The following is a 21,630-nucleotide window of genomic DNA, read 5'->3' as shown; positions in this document are numbered from 1 at the left end:
AGAGGCTTGGGCTAGCCACTTGAGCTCAAGATGACTCTTCACCTTGAGTCTGAAAGCACATCTTCATTTTCAGACTCATTGATACAATGAAGAAGTGCATTCAGACATGCAATAAGGAGTAGAAACTAGCTAAACGGTATATAGTAATAAAGGCTGATAACTTCTAACAAAACTCAGAGTTCTGGTACAGGGTACATAGAACTTACACCAGTTATAGGCATTGGTTCATTCCACAGCTGCACTAGTTACTCTGGCAACATCACTGTTCTAACTGTAGTTGAACAACAGAACTCTAACCAAAGATTTAGTTTAAAAAAAGACTGAAAAAAGTAATGCTAAAAATAAGGGATTCAGACTATTGTAATAGAAAGTATCAGCAGACTTTGTTTTTATTATATACACCTTTTAGATGACAGTATAATTAGTAATATTTTATCCATACAATAAATGAATAAACATAACAAAGGCAGTTATCTTTTGGATAGAACACAAATTAGCTGAATTTTTTCCCCCATATCTTTAGGAAAGACATACATTTTAGGAATTTTCTGTTGTCACAAAATACAGCAGCAGTTAAGATCCTATTTTGAAAATATAACATGAAATTTAAGTGTTAGAGGGAAGCTGCCAACTACTGAAGTTTTAGCTCCAAAATTTCCTCCCTTAAAAATATTAACCCAGTGTCAAATGTCTTCTAAACAGTTTGGAGGGGAGGGGGGAAGAATTGGCTTCTCAATGGTTGTTTTGACTCCTCTGCAGCCAAGATTTCACCTAATTACATAGTAAAACAAATAAAATAAAAATAAAATCTAGTATTGCTAAGGAACCGCCCCCCAGACACACACACTAAAACATCTGTTATTTATGACAGCTTCAGAGTTTGGTGCTCTGCTATTGCAGAGCTGTACTGATAATTGATATCCAGTGAAATTGTGGTACAACAACAATGGAAATAACCAAAGAGACCCACGTTTATCACTGTGGTATATGAATGCCTATAATAAATGTTTATAAAGGCAATAAAAGTACCCTATGACTTATAATAGATTAGGGTGGTATCCACTTAGTAGCCTGGAACGGTAGATGCATTTGGTTGGGACAATTAGGGAAGAGATTCACTGCAATGAATTTAAACTGACTTAATGGTGCAAAGTGGCAAAAACTGTTTAAAAGGTACTTTTAAGCCTATTCCCCAGTACTAAGAGAACATGATTTTTTTTTTTTTTTTGCTGATATATCCTAGGGTGCAGCTCTCCATTTTCTTTAGGTGGTCTCACTACTTTATTATAGATGCTAATGAGTTACTTACCTCAAAAGTAGTTTACAAGGAATGTCTTTTATGGTGATTCTATAAGGCAGTTGATGAAATATGTGGATAGCTACCAACAATATAGTCCCATGAATCTTTGATTATAATTGGAATAATGGTTAAATTACAATTTTATATTAGTATATGGAAACTAATGTCAATACAGACTTTATTATATCCACAGACATAAGACAGAAAGATCAATCTGCTGTAAACAAAGATGACAATATGATCAATTTAATAGTGGTTCTGAATATTATACAGTTTACTCTAAAGTATGTGCTTCAAGTGCACTGCAAAAAACTCTAGAGGGTGTGAACTTCTGTCATTTCAATCTTGTATTTCAATGGCTGAATACTGTGTACCTCTGTACCACACTTAGGACAGGTAAAATACATGTCAAATAAGCAGTTGCTTTTAATACAATAGTAGCAGAAAACATGTGAGCAGCCTATGGTATGAGGCATAGTTGGCCACTCCCCACATACAGAACATTCCTTGCAATGTGCTGCTAAAGTGTTTTCACTGTTGGAAAAAACTGCAATAGGCAAAGACCAAGATGAAATTTTGAGTTTGAGCTTTTGCATGTTAATGAGTGGTAGAAGATAGATGAGAAATTCAGCAAAGCCATGCCAAAGAAGTTCCCTGTTCATGTATTCAAACCCTATTTGACGAACATTCTGAGGCCTACAAAAGACAGATCTAATTCCTAAAATACGTTCGGTAAATGTTGCAAATTTTCCTTTCTGAAGGAAAATCAGAAAGTTCAGTAGTCCACAAAGTTTTAGAAGTCCAGCTACAAAATTAATGAAATGCTTGGCTCTGAAGAATGAGTCTAGTTGGCGACTGCTGAACAAATCATAGCATCTTTCTTCCAACCACCTTCCACCAACAGTGCAGATAAGATACCATAACTTCTGATGTTTGCTCAATGGCTGATATTTCTGTGTTTGAGATAAGTCATTCTTGTACTGAATATTCAGAATAGTCTGTCCCACAGTTGCATTCTTAGAATAGATGGTGAATCTCCACAAGAAAAGCCATAAAAATGCTTTTACTTCTGGTTCAATGTGAGCCAACAGCCCTGGTTTAAATCCATGAAAACAGCTGGAAAACTGGGACCAAACTAGCTGCTCCAAGGCTTTGTTTAGTTCAAGAGCATCCAGCTGACTTATTCTGAGCACAGGGTTCACGCTCTCTGCATTACTGCCACTGGAAGTCATGTCTTCATCACAGCTTTCTAGGAATAAATACAGATAAGCTTATAGTATAATTTAACATTTTGCATTGTTTATACTTTAATACAGTTCATATAAAATTGTGAATAACAAAATTGAACAAGCAACAAAGCCATCTCTTTAGGAAATATTAATGCAATATTACACACTGCAACCAGCACCATTCAAGAAGTGTCATTAATAACATCACTTTCCATCTTAAAATTACTTAAACTGCACTATTATTCCACACAGTAACACAGCTGTATCCTCTTTGAGCTATTCATGATACTAATCACACATTTAGTACTTCACTATAAGACAATGCATTGCCTGATGCTAGAAGAGTGATCAAATACTAAAATGAAGAGGAAGATTATCAACAGTAATTGTAAAACAGTACACTGGTTTATGGAACTTAATGTGGCAAATAGGTATAGTAAGTAAACTCTTGAGGGGAAAGTAGTGAAGACAAACTTTGCCATATCAACACATCATAAGTTGCTGATAAACTATATACTATAGACGATATTAGGAGATCTGAGAACTAAGCATAGAAGAAATATGGAATGTTAACAAGTTGGGGATAATAAAGCCTTTAAAACAAAGACAGTGATGTTTAAAAAAATGGTAAAAAGATCAAATAAATATTCAGCACACACACAAATTATCTTACAATATATCAGTGATGCCTGCATCTATTTTCTAATCTCTCTTGACAGGTGCATGGTTTTACTACTGGTTGTATAACAATTTTTCTGGCAACATGATTAATGTATGCTGGTAACATCAACTAATATGTACTCTTTTCCTGCCCGAGTATTAGAATGAAAAATAATGTTATCCTAGAAAAATAACTTGGTGCATATGTAATCATATTAACAATTCTGTGCAATGGGAAAACAGTAGTATACAGTATAAGGGCATCAAAGTAATCTTGCATAAAAGTCATGGCATAACATGTTTCAGAAATGCAGGATTCTGCTGTGGGGTACCTTATGTAGTGGTCCTTTCACTGAGATACAACAAATAAAAAGAGTTGCTAGGAGGCCTAGTAATCTAATAAGTGCACAGGTTGCTACCACAGATTTGAGGTTTTAAACTGAGTTCCTCACAAAACAGACCAATAGGACTTAATTGCACAGTGGAGGTAGCATGTTTAGTTGATTTAGAAAAGTTGGATAGGAACAGAATGAGTCCCTCCAGAGAACAAAAGTCTGAAATGGAATTTACCAAACTCCAGAGGGAGCTGCATCCAGTCCTTATTTGTTAGAGAGAAAGTTGCCATAACAGAGGTTTTCTTTAAAAGAGGTGAATGAATTCTCCTTGAACACACACACACCTGGGGGGGGGGGGGGGGAGGGGGGGAGGAGGAGAGAAGAGAAGGAGGAATGGGCGCACAAGTAGGGAGGAAACATACTGGCAAAACTGTAACAGTTCCAAAAGCTTTACAAGTGATCTACATCTGCAATTCAAAGCCCAAATTATAAAAACTATAGAGCAGTATTCCTTTGTGTACCTACAAGGAGACTTAGACCTGGTCTGCATGGGGGAGGGGAGAAATTGATCTAAATTATGCAACTTCAGCTACATGAATAACGTAGCTGAAGTCGACATACTTAGATTGACTTACCATGGTGTCTTCACCACAGTGAGTTGACTGCTGCAGCTCCCCCATCGACTCCGCATTTCGCAGCGGTGGAGTACAGGAGTTGACAGGAGAGTGCTCGGAGATCGAGTTATCGTGTCTAGACTAGACGGGATAAAATCGACCCCTGCTGGATTGATTGCTGCCCACCAATCCGGTGGGTAGTGTAGACATACCCATAGTACTATCGCAAGGAACACATTGTTGAGCTAAATCTTGCAGTAGATGTGATTAGTTTTTCCATGTGTGCTTGAGAGAAATAATAAAGTTAAGGAGATCAGAAAAAATTCAAGATGTTGGCATGCTAAGCTTTTCTTGTTGCCCATGGGTATATCCAATCCTCAAACTTGCAGTGCAATTCCTAGTTCAAGGAGACACTTTGTATTAGCTCTGATCAAACTAGCACACTAAAAATAGAGTAGTTGTGGTGGCATGAGCAACAGGAGGGGCTAGTCAGCCTGAGTATGTACTTGTCTGAGATGATGGGTACATACTCGAGGAGACTAGCCATTCCTGCTGCTTGCACTGCCATGAAGTGTAGTCAGACTCTATGGCAGTAGCTAAGAATTCTAAGTCCTGGAAATTAATTTATATATAAGTACTTCTAGATAATGTAAGCCACAACAGACCACATCTATTAGCATGGGCTCTTATCCAGCAAACCACTTAAGCACATGCATAACTTTGACTTTAATAGGACTATTCACATGCTTAAAGTTATGCATACACTTAAGTAATTTGTTGGATTGGGGCCATACATCGCACTCATTACCCTCCATCACTACGACCGTGTTGAAGAAGCCTGCACTTAACTAGGGTTGTTTGGACAGTTAGAATGTATATAAAAGGCAAGATTCTGAAGTTGCTCCCATTGATTTCAATGTTATCCATATGTGAACATCAAAGGGTAGAATTTGAAATGCCTATTCCCATCTGAATGATAAATATGTATGAGAATCACAATGGTCTTGTGGCTAACTTTTGTTGAAATAATAAGCTTCCACTCCACATATTTCCTGTTTTGCAGCAATGGTGGTTTCTTATTTTACTCTGTTTTTTATCCACTTTTATTTTTAAACAGTACTAACATAAAAGGTCTCCTTTGATTACTTTCCCTGCCCCAACAACAGTTATTTCAATGCTTCGTTAGACTTGCACTTTGTATTGTTGTCACAGATACTGGCCCTACCATTGGAACAAATATGCAGCTTGGTGTCTGTACCGATAAATAAATAAATACACAGCCTCCAAGTATCATCATCATTCAGCTTGTATTTTTTCATTGCAATTCTTCATTTCATATTCTTCTGTTTTATACAGATCTCACCAAGAATCTTGTTTTCCGCCATGCCGCCTAATTAACTTCCATTTCTCCTAGTCCCTACTGCTTGTTGTTCTCTTTTCATCATTTTGCTTTAGATCATTTTAAACTAGTGAAGGGACCAGAATTGTATGCCCAATAATAAATAAAGACAAACACCAGTGTTTCATTTAAGTATATCACCAGGCTAGGAGTACGTGAAGGGAACGCTCAAGGCAAAAATCAAGAACAGATAAACAGTATAGTGCATTCTACTAAAATCAGTGTGATTAAGTTGTTACATAAATATGTTAAGACAAAATGATTTAAAACTAAATATTAAGATCTCCTGCTGACATTTTATCACCACAGCCAATTGCTTTTATTTCACAGAAAAAACCCTGAAAAATCAGTTTTCCAATAATAAAGTCTTTTCTTTCCTTAAATAAGCCCATGCTTTGCATTTAGTTTAAAAAAAACAAAACCCAAAAATCTATCTTGTACAGTGCATTCCAAAATAAAACAAATCGTATATCACAAAGAAAATAGGAATTTCTCCAATTAGATTTTAATGCTGTTATTGAATATTGTACAAATTATGAATGAATATATTTTATTTAGTAACATATTATTGACAGAAATCTATCAATAGTAATGTGAGTATTGTCAAGGGCCTGTCAATATTAATGTAATTATGATTAAGGGGATAACATGGATTTTAGCTATAATACCAAGTAACATCTCCTACATTGCTGCTATCAATATAAGCATTATTATTGACCTGTTCTGAGACACTCAGTACTAGATGTATTACCATTAGGCATATTTGTCAATGCATTCTGCCTACAAAAATTCTACGTTTAAATTTACAGCACTATAACCTTTGTCAGCACAAACGCACAAATCCAAGAATCCAAGGGTGTCATTTTCCCCTACACCGCCTGGCTATTCCATTGTAATAAATTAATTTCCACTGTTCCAATGTCACTGCCATCTTACTCCCACTTTTCTAGCATAATCAACAGAAATATTGTATTTATATATTATTTCTATGCATAAGCTTCAAGATTTTAAAATATTTAAGTGTTTAAAAATGTTCAAATGAAAACATTAATTTAAAAATGTATTCTGTTCACAACTGTTGTAATTAAAAACCTCATTTGGAATGTTATCCTGCATATTTAAATTAGTAGGATCATTCCTGTTGACATAAATGGGTTCAGGATTGAGCACTTTAAAATGATCTCTCTCCTGCAGCAAACTGAGTTAGTTTTCGTATATAAAAAAACATATAAGAGACAAAACAATGGCATTCTGATGGAATTTAGGAGGAGATCTATTCCAGAAAAAAATCACAAATACTGGCATTGGAAACAAGTTCATAAAACTTTCACTACTCTATACTGATTAACGCAAGCCTTCATTAATATACAGGAGTCCAAGATAAGAAAATATAAAAAGCAGCCAGTGTCCAAACATTTACATTTTAATATCTTAATCATTAAATCGTAAAGGAATGCAGTCCACACCATGGGCTATCAACTAGAACCATCAGCCCCAGATAGTACCCAATAAAACCAAAAGTGAATCATCCCCCTTGCATGGAAGGGGGACTTGGACTCCTCTTCAACACTACCCACCCTGAGATTGGGCTCCATACACAGGAATGTGGTAGGCACTGGGCATGCTGGGGAAAATTTCACATCATCTCTCACCCAGCCCTGTAGAGCTCACCTGGAATAGATAATCAGCAACTCGGGCTCTTTTCTGCAGTCCCCAGCAGATGTCACAGGAAAGTGCCGTGTTAGTGCGGATTCAATGGAGCCGTACTATGAAGGCAATGACGCCATGGGGGGCCAGAGCTAGTGCTGAGATACTGGGCTTCCGCACCAATAGTATAAGATCCTCCAGGTTTGCAGTTGGCCCAGTCCACTCTCCCCTTTCCCTCCAACAGAGCAACAGTGGAGTATCTGCAAGGGGATCCTCATGGAGATTTATTCTACCTAAGCCCCCTCTTTTAGATTTTTCCATGAGAGAGGAAAATGTGGACCTCAGTTTTCAAGTCATCACTTTTAAATGAGAGAGATAAATCATATTCCAAACCATCAGTATTCAAACTCTTGTTTACACTACAAATACTTTGAAATTATAGCTAAGACCCTAGTGTAGACCCTTTATGCCGACAGGAGTTTTTCTGTTGGCACAGTAATAGCACCTCTTTGAATGATATTAGCTATTCTGACAGACACACTCTTCTGCTGGCATAGCTGTGTCTACAGTGACAGTTTTACAGGCACAGTTATGTTGGCTGGGGTGTGTGTGGTTTTTTCACATGCCTGACTGACATAGCTATGCCGACAAAACTTTGTAGTGCAGATATGGCCTTAGTCATCAAGTCTTCCCCTGAATAGAGCCTTATAAACTCAATCCCTGAAAGACTAATAAAAAAAATCTTACACCTTAACATTTGTATATACACCCTCCAATCTCATCTAGTGAGGGCAGAAGTACCCCCAGCTTAAAGTAACGTTGCGGCCCTGACTGCGTTATTTCTTAGCCACTGTAAAATTAATTTGTCATCTATCATTAGCTCATATAACCTTAAAAATGAATTTTCCATAACCTAAATTTTTTACATGTCAATTAAGTACTTTTTATCATCCAAAAGAATATGGACTTGAGTTCTCTAACCATAATACTTCACACTTACATAAGGGATATTGGTTTCATTTGTTAGTCTCTAAGGTGCCACAAGGACTCCTCGTTTTTGATAAGGGATATTGAAACATTGAAAATATCTAATTATTTCTCCTCAAATTCTTGTGAGGCACAGAAGTATTATCTGCATTTTACAAATGGAGAAACTGGTTTAGAGAGGCTAAATAATTGATCAAACTGCAAGTCAATGCTAGAACCAAGTTTAGAACTCAGATTACTCAACCATTTGTTCATTCCCATCTTTGGTTATAATCATATTATTGTTTTTTCTGTTGTTTCTTCCCCAGTTCTCAAGAGTGAACAGAAAACTGATCAAAAGATTGAGACTCTGGCCTTACTAATTCCTATTTAGTGCCAGACCAACAAATTCAAGACACGAGTGCCATTCCCAACTGAAACTCATTAAGCCTAGATGTTGTAAAATGGGACACGAGAAATTAGCCACTATTCTGAGGCACCTTAAATATCTAGAGACCACAGGGAACGTCAGAGACAAGTTGGCCGGGTTATATTCCATAAAATAACTCCACCCATCAGAGTCAGAACATTAGTGTTTCAAGTTCCACAATCAGAAAAGATTCATAGTAGGCAAGATTGACATTGCAGTAATGAAGGGCAGTTGGAGGTGCTAGAAGCAGTTCATCAGTCCTCTCTGTCAATATCTGAAAAAAATTTAAATTTCTATGTCCATTTTTTAAAAATAGAAGGCGATCATCAATATCTTGGGCGACTTTCTCTTGATGAACCAAGTAGTAACCAAGTTTGTTAGTATCCTGATTTTCAGAAGTGTTGAACACTTAGTTCCCAGTGACACCAAGGGAATTTGTCATCACTTTGCACTTTTGAAAGTCAAGCCACTCATACTGAATGGCTTCTAGATTACATTGCATAGTCACTGTAATATAACACTTATTGGTTTATACTTTGTAAAGTCTGAGTTGTAAGAGTTATTAAAAACTCCTAAAAATAAATAAATCTATATTTGTGTTCTGTGTAACATCAATGAATGGCTCCATCTCACCCAATATTTGGGGATACAATCCCACATTTTCATTTATTTTAAAAAACAGAGCTAACAAGATGAGTATAGTGAAAGAAAATATGATTATGACTGTTATAAAGTCGTCTTTCCCCCCTGTCCTTCCTCTGTTCTTTTTTTGGTCATCCCTTACCATATTATATCTAAATTAGATTGCAATTTCCTCCGGGTAGGGACACATCAGTTTCATTTATCTGTAAATCTCCTTGCATGCCATTTAACCTTAATACAGTGAGATATTTTCTGACCCTTATAGTTAATGTCGTATAATGGTTTTCATTCCAAACCCCTCTCCCACCATTTTCAGTCATTTAGGCCTTTCGTTTTTCAGATTGAAATGTTCTTGGCTTCATCTCTATGTGAAAGTGACCCAATTCAGCATAGAACTTAAATACATGCTTAACTTAAAGATTGTGACTGGTCCTATAATCTTCAAATGGAGCAGTATGAGCAAAATTAATATAGTTGTTTGAGAATTATATATATATTTTAAATCTTGTGACCACATCCAAAATGGGTGGAAAGCTGAAGTTTGGTGTGTAAATAGTCCTTATTATGGCAAAATACCATAGAGTATTCCAATCAAATATGTTTGAATTGACCAAGTGACAGACCTTTAAAACATACACAATACACTTGGAATGCTGCTTCCCTCCCCCGAAAAGAGCTTGTGAAGTATGCAGCTGAGGCAGCATATCCTCTACAAGTGTAAAGCTAACTTATCTGTGTACTAAAAAGTGAACTGAGACTCCATCAGCTGATGGACACTTTACAAATGTTTGCTGGAGGGAATCCAGTTCTGGTGTACTTTAGGAACTTTGCCTCCCCTAATGTTTACAGGAAAGAGCCTCCCTGCAAATTTCTAAAGCAGAGGTCGGCAACCTGCGGCACGTGTGCCAAACATGGCACGCGAGCCGATTTTGAGTGGCACGCAGCCGCCTGCCGCAGTCCTGGCCCCCAGCCCCACTCAGCCCCCCCCGCTCACTGCTCTCCCCTGCAGGGGCAGGAGGCAGAAGCTTGGTTCTGCGGCAGCCAAGCTTCCCTCTCCCCCACTTCTTCCCCCAGCGTGGTGCTTTCCTGCCCCGCCCCCTCTCCGTCCCTGCGCCAATCAGCTGATGGCCCTAGCGAGGGGGAGGGGGGGGAAGAACGGCAGCGTGCAGGCAGTTCCCTAGAGGAGACAGAGAGGTAGGGGTACGGGGCTTTGGGGAAGGGGGTGGAACAGGGCATATCCCTTCCAGCCCCCTGCCCTGAGCGGCTCAGGGCAAGGGGCTGGGACTGCTGCTACGAGCCGAGCACCCCAGCCCTCTGCCCTGACCCCTCCCACAGCATTCTGCCCTGCACCCCATACCCCCCAGCCCTCTGCCCTGACCCCCACACACACTCAGCATTCTGCCCTGCAGCCCCCATACCCCCCAGCCCTCTGCCCTGACCCTTGAACCCCCACACATCCCCAGCCTTCTGCCCTGCACCCCCCACACCCTGCAGCCCTCTGGCCTGAACCCCCCCACCCCAACACACCCAGCCTTCTGCCCTGCACCCCCCACACCCTGCAGCCCTCTGGCCTGAACCCCCCCACCCCCACACACCCAGCCCTCTGCCCTGCACCCCCACACCCACCGAGCCCTTTGCCCTGACCTTTGAACCCCCCCCACACCCCCAGCCTTCTGCCCTGACCCTTGACCCCCCCACCCCAGCCCTCTGCCGACCCCATCAACCTCCCCACCCAGGTCTGGGGTCCCGGCCGCAGGCCCTGCTCAGCCCGCTACTGGCCTAGGTGAACAGAACCCCAGGCTAGCAGCGAGCTGAGCAGGCTGGCGGCATAAGATCAGCATTTTAATTTAATTTTAAATGACGCTTCTTAAACATTTTGAAAACCTCGTTTACTTTACATACAATAGTTTCGTTATATAATATAGACTTATAGAACGAGACCTTCTAAAAACGTTAATGTATTACTGGCACGCAAAACCTTAAATTAGAGTGAATAAATGAAGACTCGGCACACTGCTTCTGAAAGGTTGCCAACCCCTGTTCTAAAGGATTGCTTCTGGATCTCCTAAGGTGTGTGAGAGAGACAGGGTTTCAGGGCCATTTAGCCAAATAGTTCCAAGTTACTGTTATCAATTTATTGAAAAACTAGCAGAGTTTAGAAATCCTGCAGAGTGAAATTCCTTTACATTTTTCTGTGTAATAATAGGAGAAAAATATAGTGGAAAACATGTGTTTATTAAAATACTCTTATTCATGAGTAAGGCTATGTTTTAGTCCTGGGTATTTTTAGTAAATCATGGACAGGTCACTGGCAGTAAACAAAATATTCAGGGTCTGTGACCTGTCCATGACTTGAACTATATATCCTGAACTAAAACTTGGGCCACGGGGGAGGGGGAGGAAGAGAAAGGGGGAAGTCTGGGGGCACCACTGATGCTGGGGTTGGGGGGTGGGAGACAGGCGGCAGCGCATGGCCCAGGACTGCTGCTGGTGCTGGTGGGGAGGGTTGACAGGGCTGGCAGACTCACTACCAAGCTCCACACAGCTTCCCCGAGGTGGCCGGCGTGTCCCTGCTTCTCCTAGGCCCACAGCATTTGTGCAGGCAGTGAGCCAGATTCTGCTATAAATCCAAAATATGTTCACTGAAGTGAACTCTTCTGGTCTAGTCAATGAAGCACATTGCTTTTAAAAGCACAGTACTCTCTTTTAACATAAGTAATGATGTCTGTCCATTTCGTTTTTGTTATTGAACATATCATTTATTAGGATAGGATATCAAAACTGTATGTGTGCCTGGAATCACTAGTCAAATTTAACTGGCCACCTGTTGACATACTGAATTTGCTCATCTCACTCAATGCACACACAATTATGCACTTAAAAAGTTTAAGCTGTTGTAGTCATTGCCAAGAGATCCTGAAATGGTCTCTGATTGAATAGTCATATAATATACTTATTTTGACCCAAAACTATCTACTGGTGATCTTTTGTTTAATGTTAATTAATTTGAAGTGGAAGCTTAATTATCAATTTTTTTTCTTTTAAGAGGCAGAAAAGGTAGAATTTAATAAAGGTAAGCTCTATTTCCCCCCCCCCCTCCATTTTGAGTATATGTTGTTGCAATACAGCATGGGTGAAAATGAGGTCCAAGTCCCATATATTTTCCTTGGTAAACTCATTTTAAAAAGGTATTTACTTTGTTCATGTTCTCTTATGTTTCTTGGCATTGATGGAGTACAGTACATAAACTTCTTGAACTTTTTCTCCCCCCCGGCCCCACATTCTCTTTCAAGCTGCCAGTGGCAAAAAAACAGTAGCATTTAGTAATTTTCTGAACCCCTATTTTAATCTTCTATAGGCACACTTGACCTTCCCCTGTCTTTAAAAGGCCAGTTCTTGACTTGCCATCACCATAGTTAGTGTTACCATACAGGCGGAGGTCCAGGGATTAAAAATGGGAGTATCAACATCAGAATGCAGGAAAGTTCTTCTCCCATCCTATACTATGAAGCCTCTGGAGGAGGCAGAATGGTGTATAAAAAGTTGTTTAATTTAATTTAGCCATAGGTCCACATTTGGTTCATATGGAATCTTGAATTGCAATAAATATTGACCCAGTTCTCAGCATGTGAGTCACTGACTCCTTTATGAAAGAAAGTTACATCCGAAAAGATTATTTCCAAAGAACATGAACAGTCATAAGAACATTCTGATTCAAGGTGAAAGCTTCCTCTTTAAACATCTTGTTGTTTAGCTGCATTATAAAACTGGTTGTTGACCTTAACACTTAGCTTTTGTTTATAATAAATTCTGCTTCTTCTCTTGTCAAATGGTTTATAAATGCACGAGAAGAGTTTTTTTTTCCTTCTTTTAAGGTGTGACCATACAGAATTTAGAGAGTCTATTAAACAGTCAGTTCTAATTTAGAACTATCTGTAAGTGAAAATATTTGTATTTAACCCTAAATTTTAAGGCCTTTGTTTCTGTAGGTTAATCATACTTATAAACTAGAAGAATGCATATTATTAAATCTAAAAAAGTGTCACCTGAAAAATAACTCAAGGAATGAATGATGATGATATGATGGGTTTGTTTGTTTTTTTAAAGTTTTGGAACACCAAAATCATGTAGAGCAGACCCATTTCTAATGCTCAATGATCCACCACTGTGAACCAGACTGTGACATCACATCTACCAGAAACCCCATTAATCCTTGCATAGTTTTAAAATGCATCCCAAGGTCCAGTACTTGTGAAGTGAAACATAGCCTCTATATCTTTATTTTGAGCAATCTGGACATACTTTCCCATATCACAGAGTATAAAACTTCTCAAAGTGATCTTTATTAACTGAACTGAGTCGTTCAGCTGTCTGATGCCCTTTTACCATCATTAATGTACATGTTTGTATCCCCTGAAAAGAATAAAGGCAGCTAGTCTAAGTCCTGATTCATCCAGGTACTTAAGCATAATTTTGAGTTAATCGCAGTTCTAATTTCACTGTTATACAACAGAATCCCAATTGAAATTTATTAAATATTTTTGGATGTTTTCTACCTTTTCTAATACATGATTTCAATTAGAACACAATACAAAGTGTACAGTGCACATTTTGTATAACATTTGCACTGTAAAAATTATAAACAGTATAGTATCTCTCCACCTCAAAAGTACTGTAATGCACTATTGTAAAAGTGCAACTTACAAATGTAGATTTGTTACATAACTGCACTCAAAAATAAACAATGTAAAACTTTAGAGCGTATAAGTCCACTCAGTCCTACTTGTTCAGCCGATCGCTAAGAAAAACAAGCTTGTTTATATTTACAGGAGATATGCTGCCCGCTTCTTATTTACAATGACCTGAAACTGAGAACAGGCATTTGCATGGCACTTTTGTAGCCAGCATTGCAAAGTATTTACATGCCAGGTATACTAAACATTCGTATGCTCCTTCATGCTTCGGACACCATTCCAGAGGACATGGTTCCATGTGGATGACACTCATTTAAAAAAAAAAGAAGCATTAAATAATTTGACTGAACTCCTTGTGGGATAATTGTATGTCTCCTCTGTTTTACCTGCATATATTTCATGTTACAGAAGTCTTGGATGATGACCCAGCACATGTTCATTTTAACACCTTTTCCCTGCAGATTTCACAAAACGCAAAGAAAGAACCAATCTGAGATTTCCAAAGACAGCTACAGCAGTGATAAGCTGTCAATGTTAATAACCGGTTCCCTACCAGCTCTTCGGTGGCAGGTCGTTCAGTGCCACCGAAGACTCGGAGCGAGTGAATGACCTGCCGCTGAAGTGCTGCCGATGACCCAGTAGGGAACCCGTTACTAAGTGCCACCCATTGAGTACAAGCCCAAGACCCCCCACCCTAACTGCCCTCCAGAGCCCCACCCCCTACCCAACTCGCCCCACTCCCTGTCCCTTGACTGCCCCAACCCCATCCACCACCACCCCAACAGATCCCTGGAACTCCCACGCCTACCCAACTCCCCCCCGCCCCCTCCCATTTTCTCATCCCCTGACTGCCCCCCCCCAGAACCTCCACCCCCTCCAACAGCTCCCTGCCCCTTATCCAACCCCTCCTCCCAGCCCTGGCCCAGCCCTCTTACCATGCTGCTCAGAGCAGCGTGTATGGATGCCGCATGACCCCCTGGAGCTCGCAGCCCCATCCCCTTACCATGCCGCTCAAAGCAGCAGGAGCTACAGAGCTGCTCAGGAGCGGTCCAGAGCGCTGGCGCAGGGCTCTGCAAAAGGGAGAAAGGTGGGGGTGGGGCCCGGGGAGCCTCCCCAGCCGAGAGCTCAGGCAGGCCGGACAGGACGGTCCCACAGGCTGGAGTTTGCCCACCCCTTTAACAACTGGTTCTAAATCAGCTTCTAATTTTAAACAACCGGTTTGTGCGAACTGGCTCCAGCTCACCACTGAGCTACAGTACTCAGCCCAAGGTTTAAGAATCTGAAATGCCTTCCGAGTTCTGAGAGAGACAAGGGGTAGAACATGCTTTCAGAAGTCTTTAAAAAAAAAAAAAAAAAAAAAGCAATACTCCGATGCGGAAGCTACAGAACCTGAACCACCAAAAAAGAAAATCACCCTTCTGCTGGTGGCATCTGATTCAGATGCGGCAGGCTGCATTGCTTTGGATCATTATCAAGTAGAACTCATCATCAGCATGGACGCATGTCCTCTGGAATGGCGGTTGAAGCATGAAGGGACATATGAACCTTTAGTGCATCTGACACAAATATCTTGCAACACCGGCTATAACCGTGCCATGCAAACGCCTGTTCTCACTTTCAGGTGACATTGTAAACAAGAAGTGGGCTGCATTATCTCCTGCAAATGTAAACCAACTTGTTTGTCTCAGCAATTGACTGAACAAAAAATAGGACTGAGTGGCCATGTAGGCTCTAAAGTTTTACATTGTTTTATTTTTGAATGCAGTTATTGTGTACATAATTCTACATTTGTAAGTTCAACTTTCATGATGGAGATTGCACTACAGTTCTTGTAGTAGGTGAATTGAAAAATACTATTTTTATAATGTAAATATTTGTAATAAAAATGAATGTAAAGTGAGCACAGCATACTTTGTATTGTGTTGCAATTGACATCAATATTTCAAAGAGTAGAAAACATCAAAAAATTTAAATAAATGGTATTTTATTGTTTAACTGTGTGACTACTCGTGGTTAATTTTTTGTAATTGCTTGACAGCCCCAATATAGAACCAACACACCTTTTAAACTTCTATTAGTATTCCTCTCCTCTTTGATTAGTCAAATAGTTCTCCATTAATATGTTCCATTTAGCTTATAGCTGTTTAATATTCACACAAACAATAAATCTATTAGAATCATAAGCTAGATAAGCAATATAATGGCTGCTTCAGCAGATATCTAAATTGTACACACAAATACAGTTAGCAAGAGCCAGTGTGCATTGAGTGACATAAGCAGAATGGTTTCTAGCCGATGCTGTTAACATTTTTGTTGCCATTTTCTGCACTAGCTTGAGGCAACAGGATTGTGTGGGTAAAGGAGTCTCAGCGGTCTGCAGGATCAGAAACTATTCTAGGGGCCTCACAAATTTTCCTCTTAATCATTAAGGCCTTCCTTCCAAGTATCTTACCAATGCATCTGGCACTACATAATTTTACATATATATAGTTTCATTTTAGTAATATTCAATTGCTAGTTTTTACTGTTTCTTTTGTGGGGCACACAGAATGGCAGAAACATCACTTTAGAAGAATATTGCCTAAATTGGTAGGCACAATGGAGGACATAAATTAGATGTTCGCAAAATACACACAATTGTTTATATAGGCAGTCCTTGACTTTGACATTCGACTTAAGAATGGCACTTACAACATTTCTGAATTTACCCCCTGATTTGACTTACGACAATTGGTTCGACTTTACGATGCTCGCTCCCACAATGGAGTGTATTGCGGTTCCGAGTTACGACACTTCAATTTACGAGGCAATGTTCAGGAACCAACTGTGTCGTAAGTCCGAGGACTGCCTGTATAGCTAAGAAAATACTTTAAGCGAGGTGCCATGGGCTTAGTAGAGGAAGAACATTCCTGTGCACCTAGCCTTAACTCATTTTCTTATAAATTCCACTTGGATTAAGACAGAATATTGTGCACTGGACAATACGCTTCAAATAGGTTGGTTCAAACTGATGTACATGAAAGAATGTCACTACATTTAAGTTGTCTGAAAACAAGACTATTGTGGAGAAACTAAATGAATTCTTTGCTTTGGTCTTCGTGGCTGAGGATGTGAGGGAGATTCCCAAATTTGAGCCATTCTTTTTAGGTAATAAATCTGAGGAACTGTCCCAGATTGAGGTGTCAATAGAGGAGATTTTGGAACAAAGTGATGAATTTAACTGTAAAATCAGGAGCTCAAATATGAAACTGAAGAACAATTAACTGTGGTACATAACTTATTGCTTAAAATCAGCTTCTGTACTAGATAATTGGAGGATAGCTGATGTGACACCAATTTTTTTAAAAGGCTGCAGAGGCAATCCTGCCAATTACAGAGCAGAAAACTTAACTTGAATAACAGGAAAATTGATTCAAACTATAGAAAAGAGTAACATATTGGGGAAGACTTAACGCTGCTTTTGTAAAGGGAGATTGGTGAGGCATAATCCATTAGAATTCTTTGAGGGAGTCAATAAGCATGTGAACAAGGATGATCCAATAAAAATAGCGTGCTTGGACTTTCAAGAAGCCTTTGACAAGGTCCTTCACCAAAGGCTCTTAAGCAACGTTGGCAATCATGGGATATAAGTGGAAAGGTCCTCTCATGGATCAGTAAGTGGTTAAAAGATAGGAAAAACAGGATAGGAATAAATGGTCAGTTTTCACAGCAGAGAGTAAGCAGCAGGGCCCCCAAAGGATCTGTTCCGGGGCCAGTGCTGCTCACATATTCATAAATGATGTGGAAAAAAGGATAAACAGTGACGGGGCAAAGATTGCAGACGATACAAAATTACTCAAAGCTAAGTCTAAAGCTGATTGTGAAGAGCAACAAAAGGATCTCACAAAATTGGGTTACTGGGCAACAAAATGGCAGATGAAATTCAATGTTGATAAAGGCTTATTGAAAAACATAATCCCAACCACATATACAAAATGATGGTGTCTAAATTAGCTGTTGTAGCTCAAGAAAGTGATCTTGGAGTTACTGTGGATAGTTCTCTGAAAACATCCACTCAACATGCAGTAGTGGTCAAAAAAAAGCTAATAATTACAAAAGGGATAGACAAGACAGAAAATATCATAATGCCCCTATATAAATCCACAGTTCACCCACATCTTGAATACCACATGCAGTTCTGGCCACCCCATCTCAAAAAATAAATTAGAGCTGGAAAAAGTAAAGAGAATAACAACAAAAACAATTAGGGGTATGGAACAGCTTCAGTAGGAGAAGAGATTAAAAGATGGGATTGGTTCAGCTTGGACTAGAGACAACTAAGGCCTTGGCTACACTTGCAAATTTGCAGCGCTGCAGCAGGGTGTGAAAACACACCCTCTCCAGCGCTGCAAATTGCGGCGCTGCAAAGCGCCAGTGTGGTCAAAGCCCCAGCGCTGGGAGCGCGGCTCCCAGCACTATAAATTATTCCCCACAGGGAGGTGGAGTACGGACAGCGCTGGGAGAGCTCTCTCCCAGCGCTGGCGCTTTGACTACACTTAGTGCTTCAAAGCGCTGCCGCGGCAGTGCTTTGAAGTACAAGTGTAGCCAAAGCCTCAGTGGGGATATGACAGAGGTCTATAAAATCATGAATGGTGTAGAAAAAGTGAATATGGAAGTGTTATTTACCTCTTCACATAACGCAAGAACCAGGAGGTCACCCAATCAAACTAATAGGCAGCAGGTTTAAAACAAACAAAAGGAAGTACTACTTCACACAATATACAATCAACCTGTGAAACTCGTTGCTAGGGAATGTTGTGAAGGCCAAAACTATAACAAGGCTCAAAAAATAATTAGAAAAGTTCACAGATGGTAGGTCCATCAATGGCTATTCACTCAGATGGTCAGAGGTACAACCCCATTCTCTGGGTGTCCCTCAACCTCTGACTGCTAGTAGCTGGATGAAAGGGGATGATCCTTCAATAAGTATCCCTGTTCTGTTCATTCCCTCTGAAACATCAGCACCAACCACTGTCGGAAGACAGCATACTGGGCAAGATGGACAATTGGTCTGACCCAATATGGCTATTCTCATGTTCTTACTCTTTCAGAAGAAAGAAGAGGAATTTAATTTTTTTGTTCCAAGATGATGCTTTTAAGGTGCATATTAATAACTGTAGTAGATATTCTACTATCAATATTATTGCCTATTTCCACAAGGAGTGCTGGTGGTGGTGGAGTTAAGTCATAGTTGTCAAACACCTGCTCTGCATATTGGATCTAGTGCTCCTCATGTATCTATGCGACTTGCATGAGCTATTCAGAATCTACTGAAACATAATTTTAAAAAATATTCTAGACATCATGTTTATAAAGTTAACCCTCTAACTGCAAAGTGAGTAACTGATGTGAAATTCCATGAATCTGTGGACAGCCTGAAACAATAGATTTTCAGGTATGAATTCCTTCACGCCAGTTAATCTAATTGGAATATTAATTCCAGAGACAAATGCTGACAAATATTTAACAATTTTATTGAGGATCACTTAATCAGATGAGCTGGTGATGATGAAGACCACGCATGAATGGAAATTGGGAGCTACTGTACAGGAAGGAAAATAGAAGAGGGATATAAATAGAGAAAATAGGATAGGGAAAGGAAAAAGAAAATGTAGAAATTGACTCTATAAAGGGTAGAAATAATGGTGGTTCTAAATGTGAACATTTACCTACTGTGAGATGTTGACTTGTGAGTTAATAACTAAAAGTTTAGTTTACTACAACCAGGCCCTTTTCCCTGCACAAGCTGTGCACCTCAACCTTTGTGCAAGTTTACAACTGATACTGGGGGCAGAAGTGGATGGAAAGAGAAATAGGAGGGTGATTGCTATGGACTAAAGGGAATGTACAGTCCTAATTTTTTTAACCCTGGCCTATAAATTAAAAATAGAATTCAGCTGTCTTCAAACATAAGTTTACCACTAGCAGATTAAGGGATAAAACTGTATTCACTATGTAACACTCATACCCCACTCAACTGGTCATTGGGAGCCCAAGTGCTATCAAGTGAAACCAGAGGGCAGCCATCCTTAGCAGAGAACAGCCCCAACGTGTAATGAGCATAGCAAAGACGTCAACCCCAGCATGTAACACCCCATCTTAATCCTAAAGGTCTAGTGGTCAAAGACTACAGGACCTGGCTTACAGGGTTCCTATAGCTGCCACTTTGGACATGGCACATTCCAGGCTGGGTGGGCCCTGTAGTCTCTCCATAGGCCTTCATCAAAGAGAAATGGGCAAGAGATCAAAGGCCGCACAGAAGAGCCCGAGTAAGCTTTTCTATCACCACTGTACTGTGACCCTTGCTGCCAGCTAGACACCAGCTGGCGTAGCTGGAAGCCTATAAAAAGTGATCCAGGCCCAAGTCTTTGACTACGCCAGGGGCAGGGCCTGAGCGCTCCTAGTCCCCCAGGCAGGGGCAGTTCTGGGGCCATTAATGGTGAACTCTTAGGGGAAGGGGGGTTTCCTCCCTAGATCTGAGAAATAAGAACCTAAAATTGACTAGAATAAACAGCTTCCCCCTCCCCCACCGCATCCTTATTCTCCCCCGAACAGCTGCCCCCGGTGTGCCCCAGACTGACCTCTGCTGCCGTCCCGGCTGCTGCCCAGAGCCGCCTGGCGCTGAGGGGCGGGCTCGGCCGGCCCACTCGCCCCCCGGCTGTGAGGCGAGGAGAACCTGAGCGTCCCTCTCGCCGCCTGCTCGCGGGAGGCAAAGCACCCGGTGAGCTGCCGGGGCTGGGGCACGGCGGCCCGTCTCGCGCCCAGGCCTGGCTCCGCTATTAACAGCGAGTTGCAACCCGGATCATGGAGCCCGCGCCCACTGCCTAGAACGGCTGTCACCGAGCCCAACAGTTACCACAGAGAGAGACCCCGCCGCCTAGAGTGCCCCCAACTACATGGGAAATGCCATCGAGCTGGGGTAGCCAGGCTCGCGCTTCCGCGGCTGACAACGCTAGCGGCTATTTAACTGACAAACCATTCGACCAATCAGAGGAAGGAGAACAACTGGCCAATGGGGTGAGTCTGATAGTAAGCGACTTGATGAGGCGGTGTGTGCAAGGAGGGGAGCGCGGTAAACTCTGGAGAGAGGGTCGGGTCGGGTGGGGTGGGGTGCCGGGGCCTGCGGGGCCAGCCCCGACTATTGCTTTAATGTGGGGTCTGTGTTTCGTTCCTTCTCCTGCCACCTTTTTAAAACTTTGTGTTTTGTAGCAACGGCCCGTCACCGCCAAAATCTCCCCGCCCGCCCCCCTCCGGCCTCCGCCAAAATCTCCCCCCCCTCGCCAAAATCACCCCCGACCCCACCCGCCCCTCTCCGGCCTCCGCCAAAATCTCCCCCCCCCTCGCCAAAATCACCCCCGACCCCACCCGCCCCCCTCCGGCCTCCGCCAAAATCACCCTCCCCCCGGAAAAATCACCCCCGTCCCCACCCGCCCCCCTCCGGCCTCCGCCAAAATCTCCCCCCCCCTCGCCAAAATCACCCCCGACCCCACCCGCCCCCCTCCGGCCTCCGCCAAAATCTCCCGCCCCCCGGAAAAATCACACTCGTCCCCACCCGCCCCCCTCCGGCCTCCGCCAAAATCACCCCCCCCGGAAAAATCACCCCCGTCCCCACCTGCCCCCCTCCGGCCTCTGCCAAAATCACCCCCCCCTCGCCAAAATCACCCTCGTCCCCACC

The 21,630-nt window shown here is 41.3% G+C and overlaps 1 protein-coding gene across 5 annotated transcripts; it reads right to left on the bottom strand.

Annotated features, from left to right (window-relative positions):
* Nucleotides 1–747: 747 nt before the first annotated feature.
* On the bottom strand, nt 748–20,669 carry PEX2 (peroxisomal biogenesis factor 2). Of its 5 annotated transcripts, none has more exons than XM_045005155.1 (3): nt 20,537–20,669; nt 16,642–16,764; nt 748–2,549 (listed from the first exon to the last, which is right to left on the bottom strand). In XM_045005155.1, exon 3 carries the CDS (start codon nt 2,530–2,532, stop codon nt 1,615–1,617), a length of 918 nt encoding a protein of 305 aa, XP_044861090.1. In that variant the 5' UTR covers nt 2,533–2,549; nt 16,642–16,764; nt 20,537–20,669; the 3' UTR covers nt 748–1,614. The 5 variants fall into 5 exon arrangements, with proteins under 5 accessions (XP_044861090.1, XP_044861091.1, XP_044861089.1 ...); XM_045005156.1 differs by having other exon boundaries at nt 16,720–16,764; XM_045005154.1 differs by lacking the exon at nt 16,642–16,764.
* Between the last annotated feature and the right edge of the window lie 961 nt (nt 20,670–21,630).

Source organism: Mauremys mutica, chromosome 2 (genome assembly GCF_020497125.1).
Source record: "Mauremys mutica isolate MM-2020 ecotype Southern chromosome 2, ASM2049712v1, whole genome shotgun sequence".
NCBI classification, from domain to species: Eukaryota; Metazoa; Chordata; order Testudines; family Geoemydidae; genus Mauremys; species Mauremys mutica.
The sequence above is the reverse complement of the archived record's forward strand: the minus strand, read 5'-3'. Positions and strand labels throughout refer to the sequence as shown.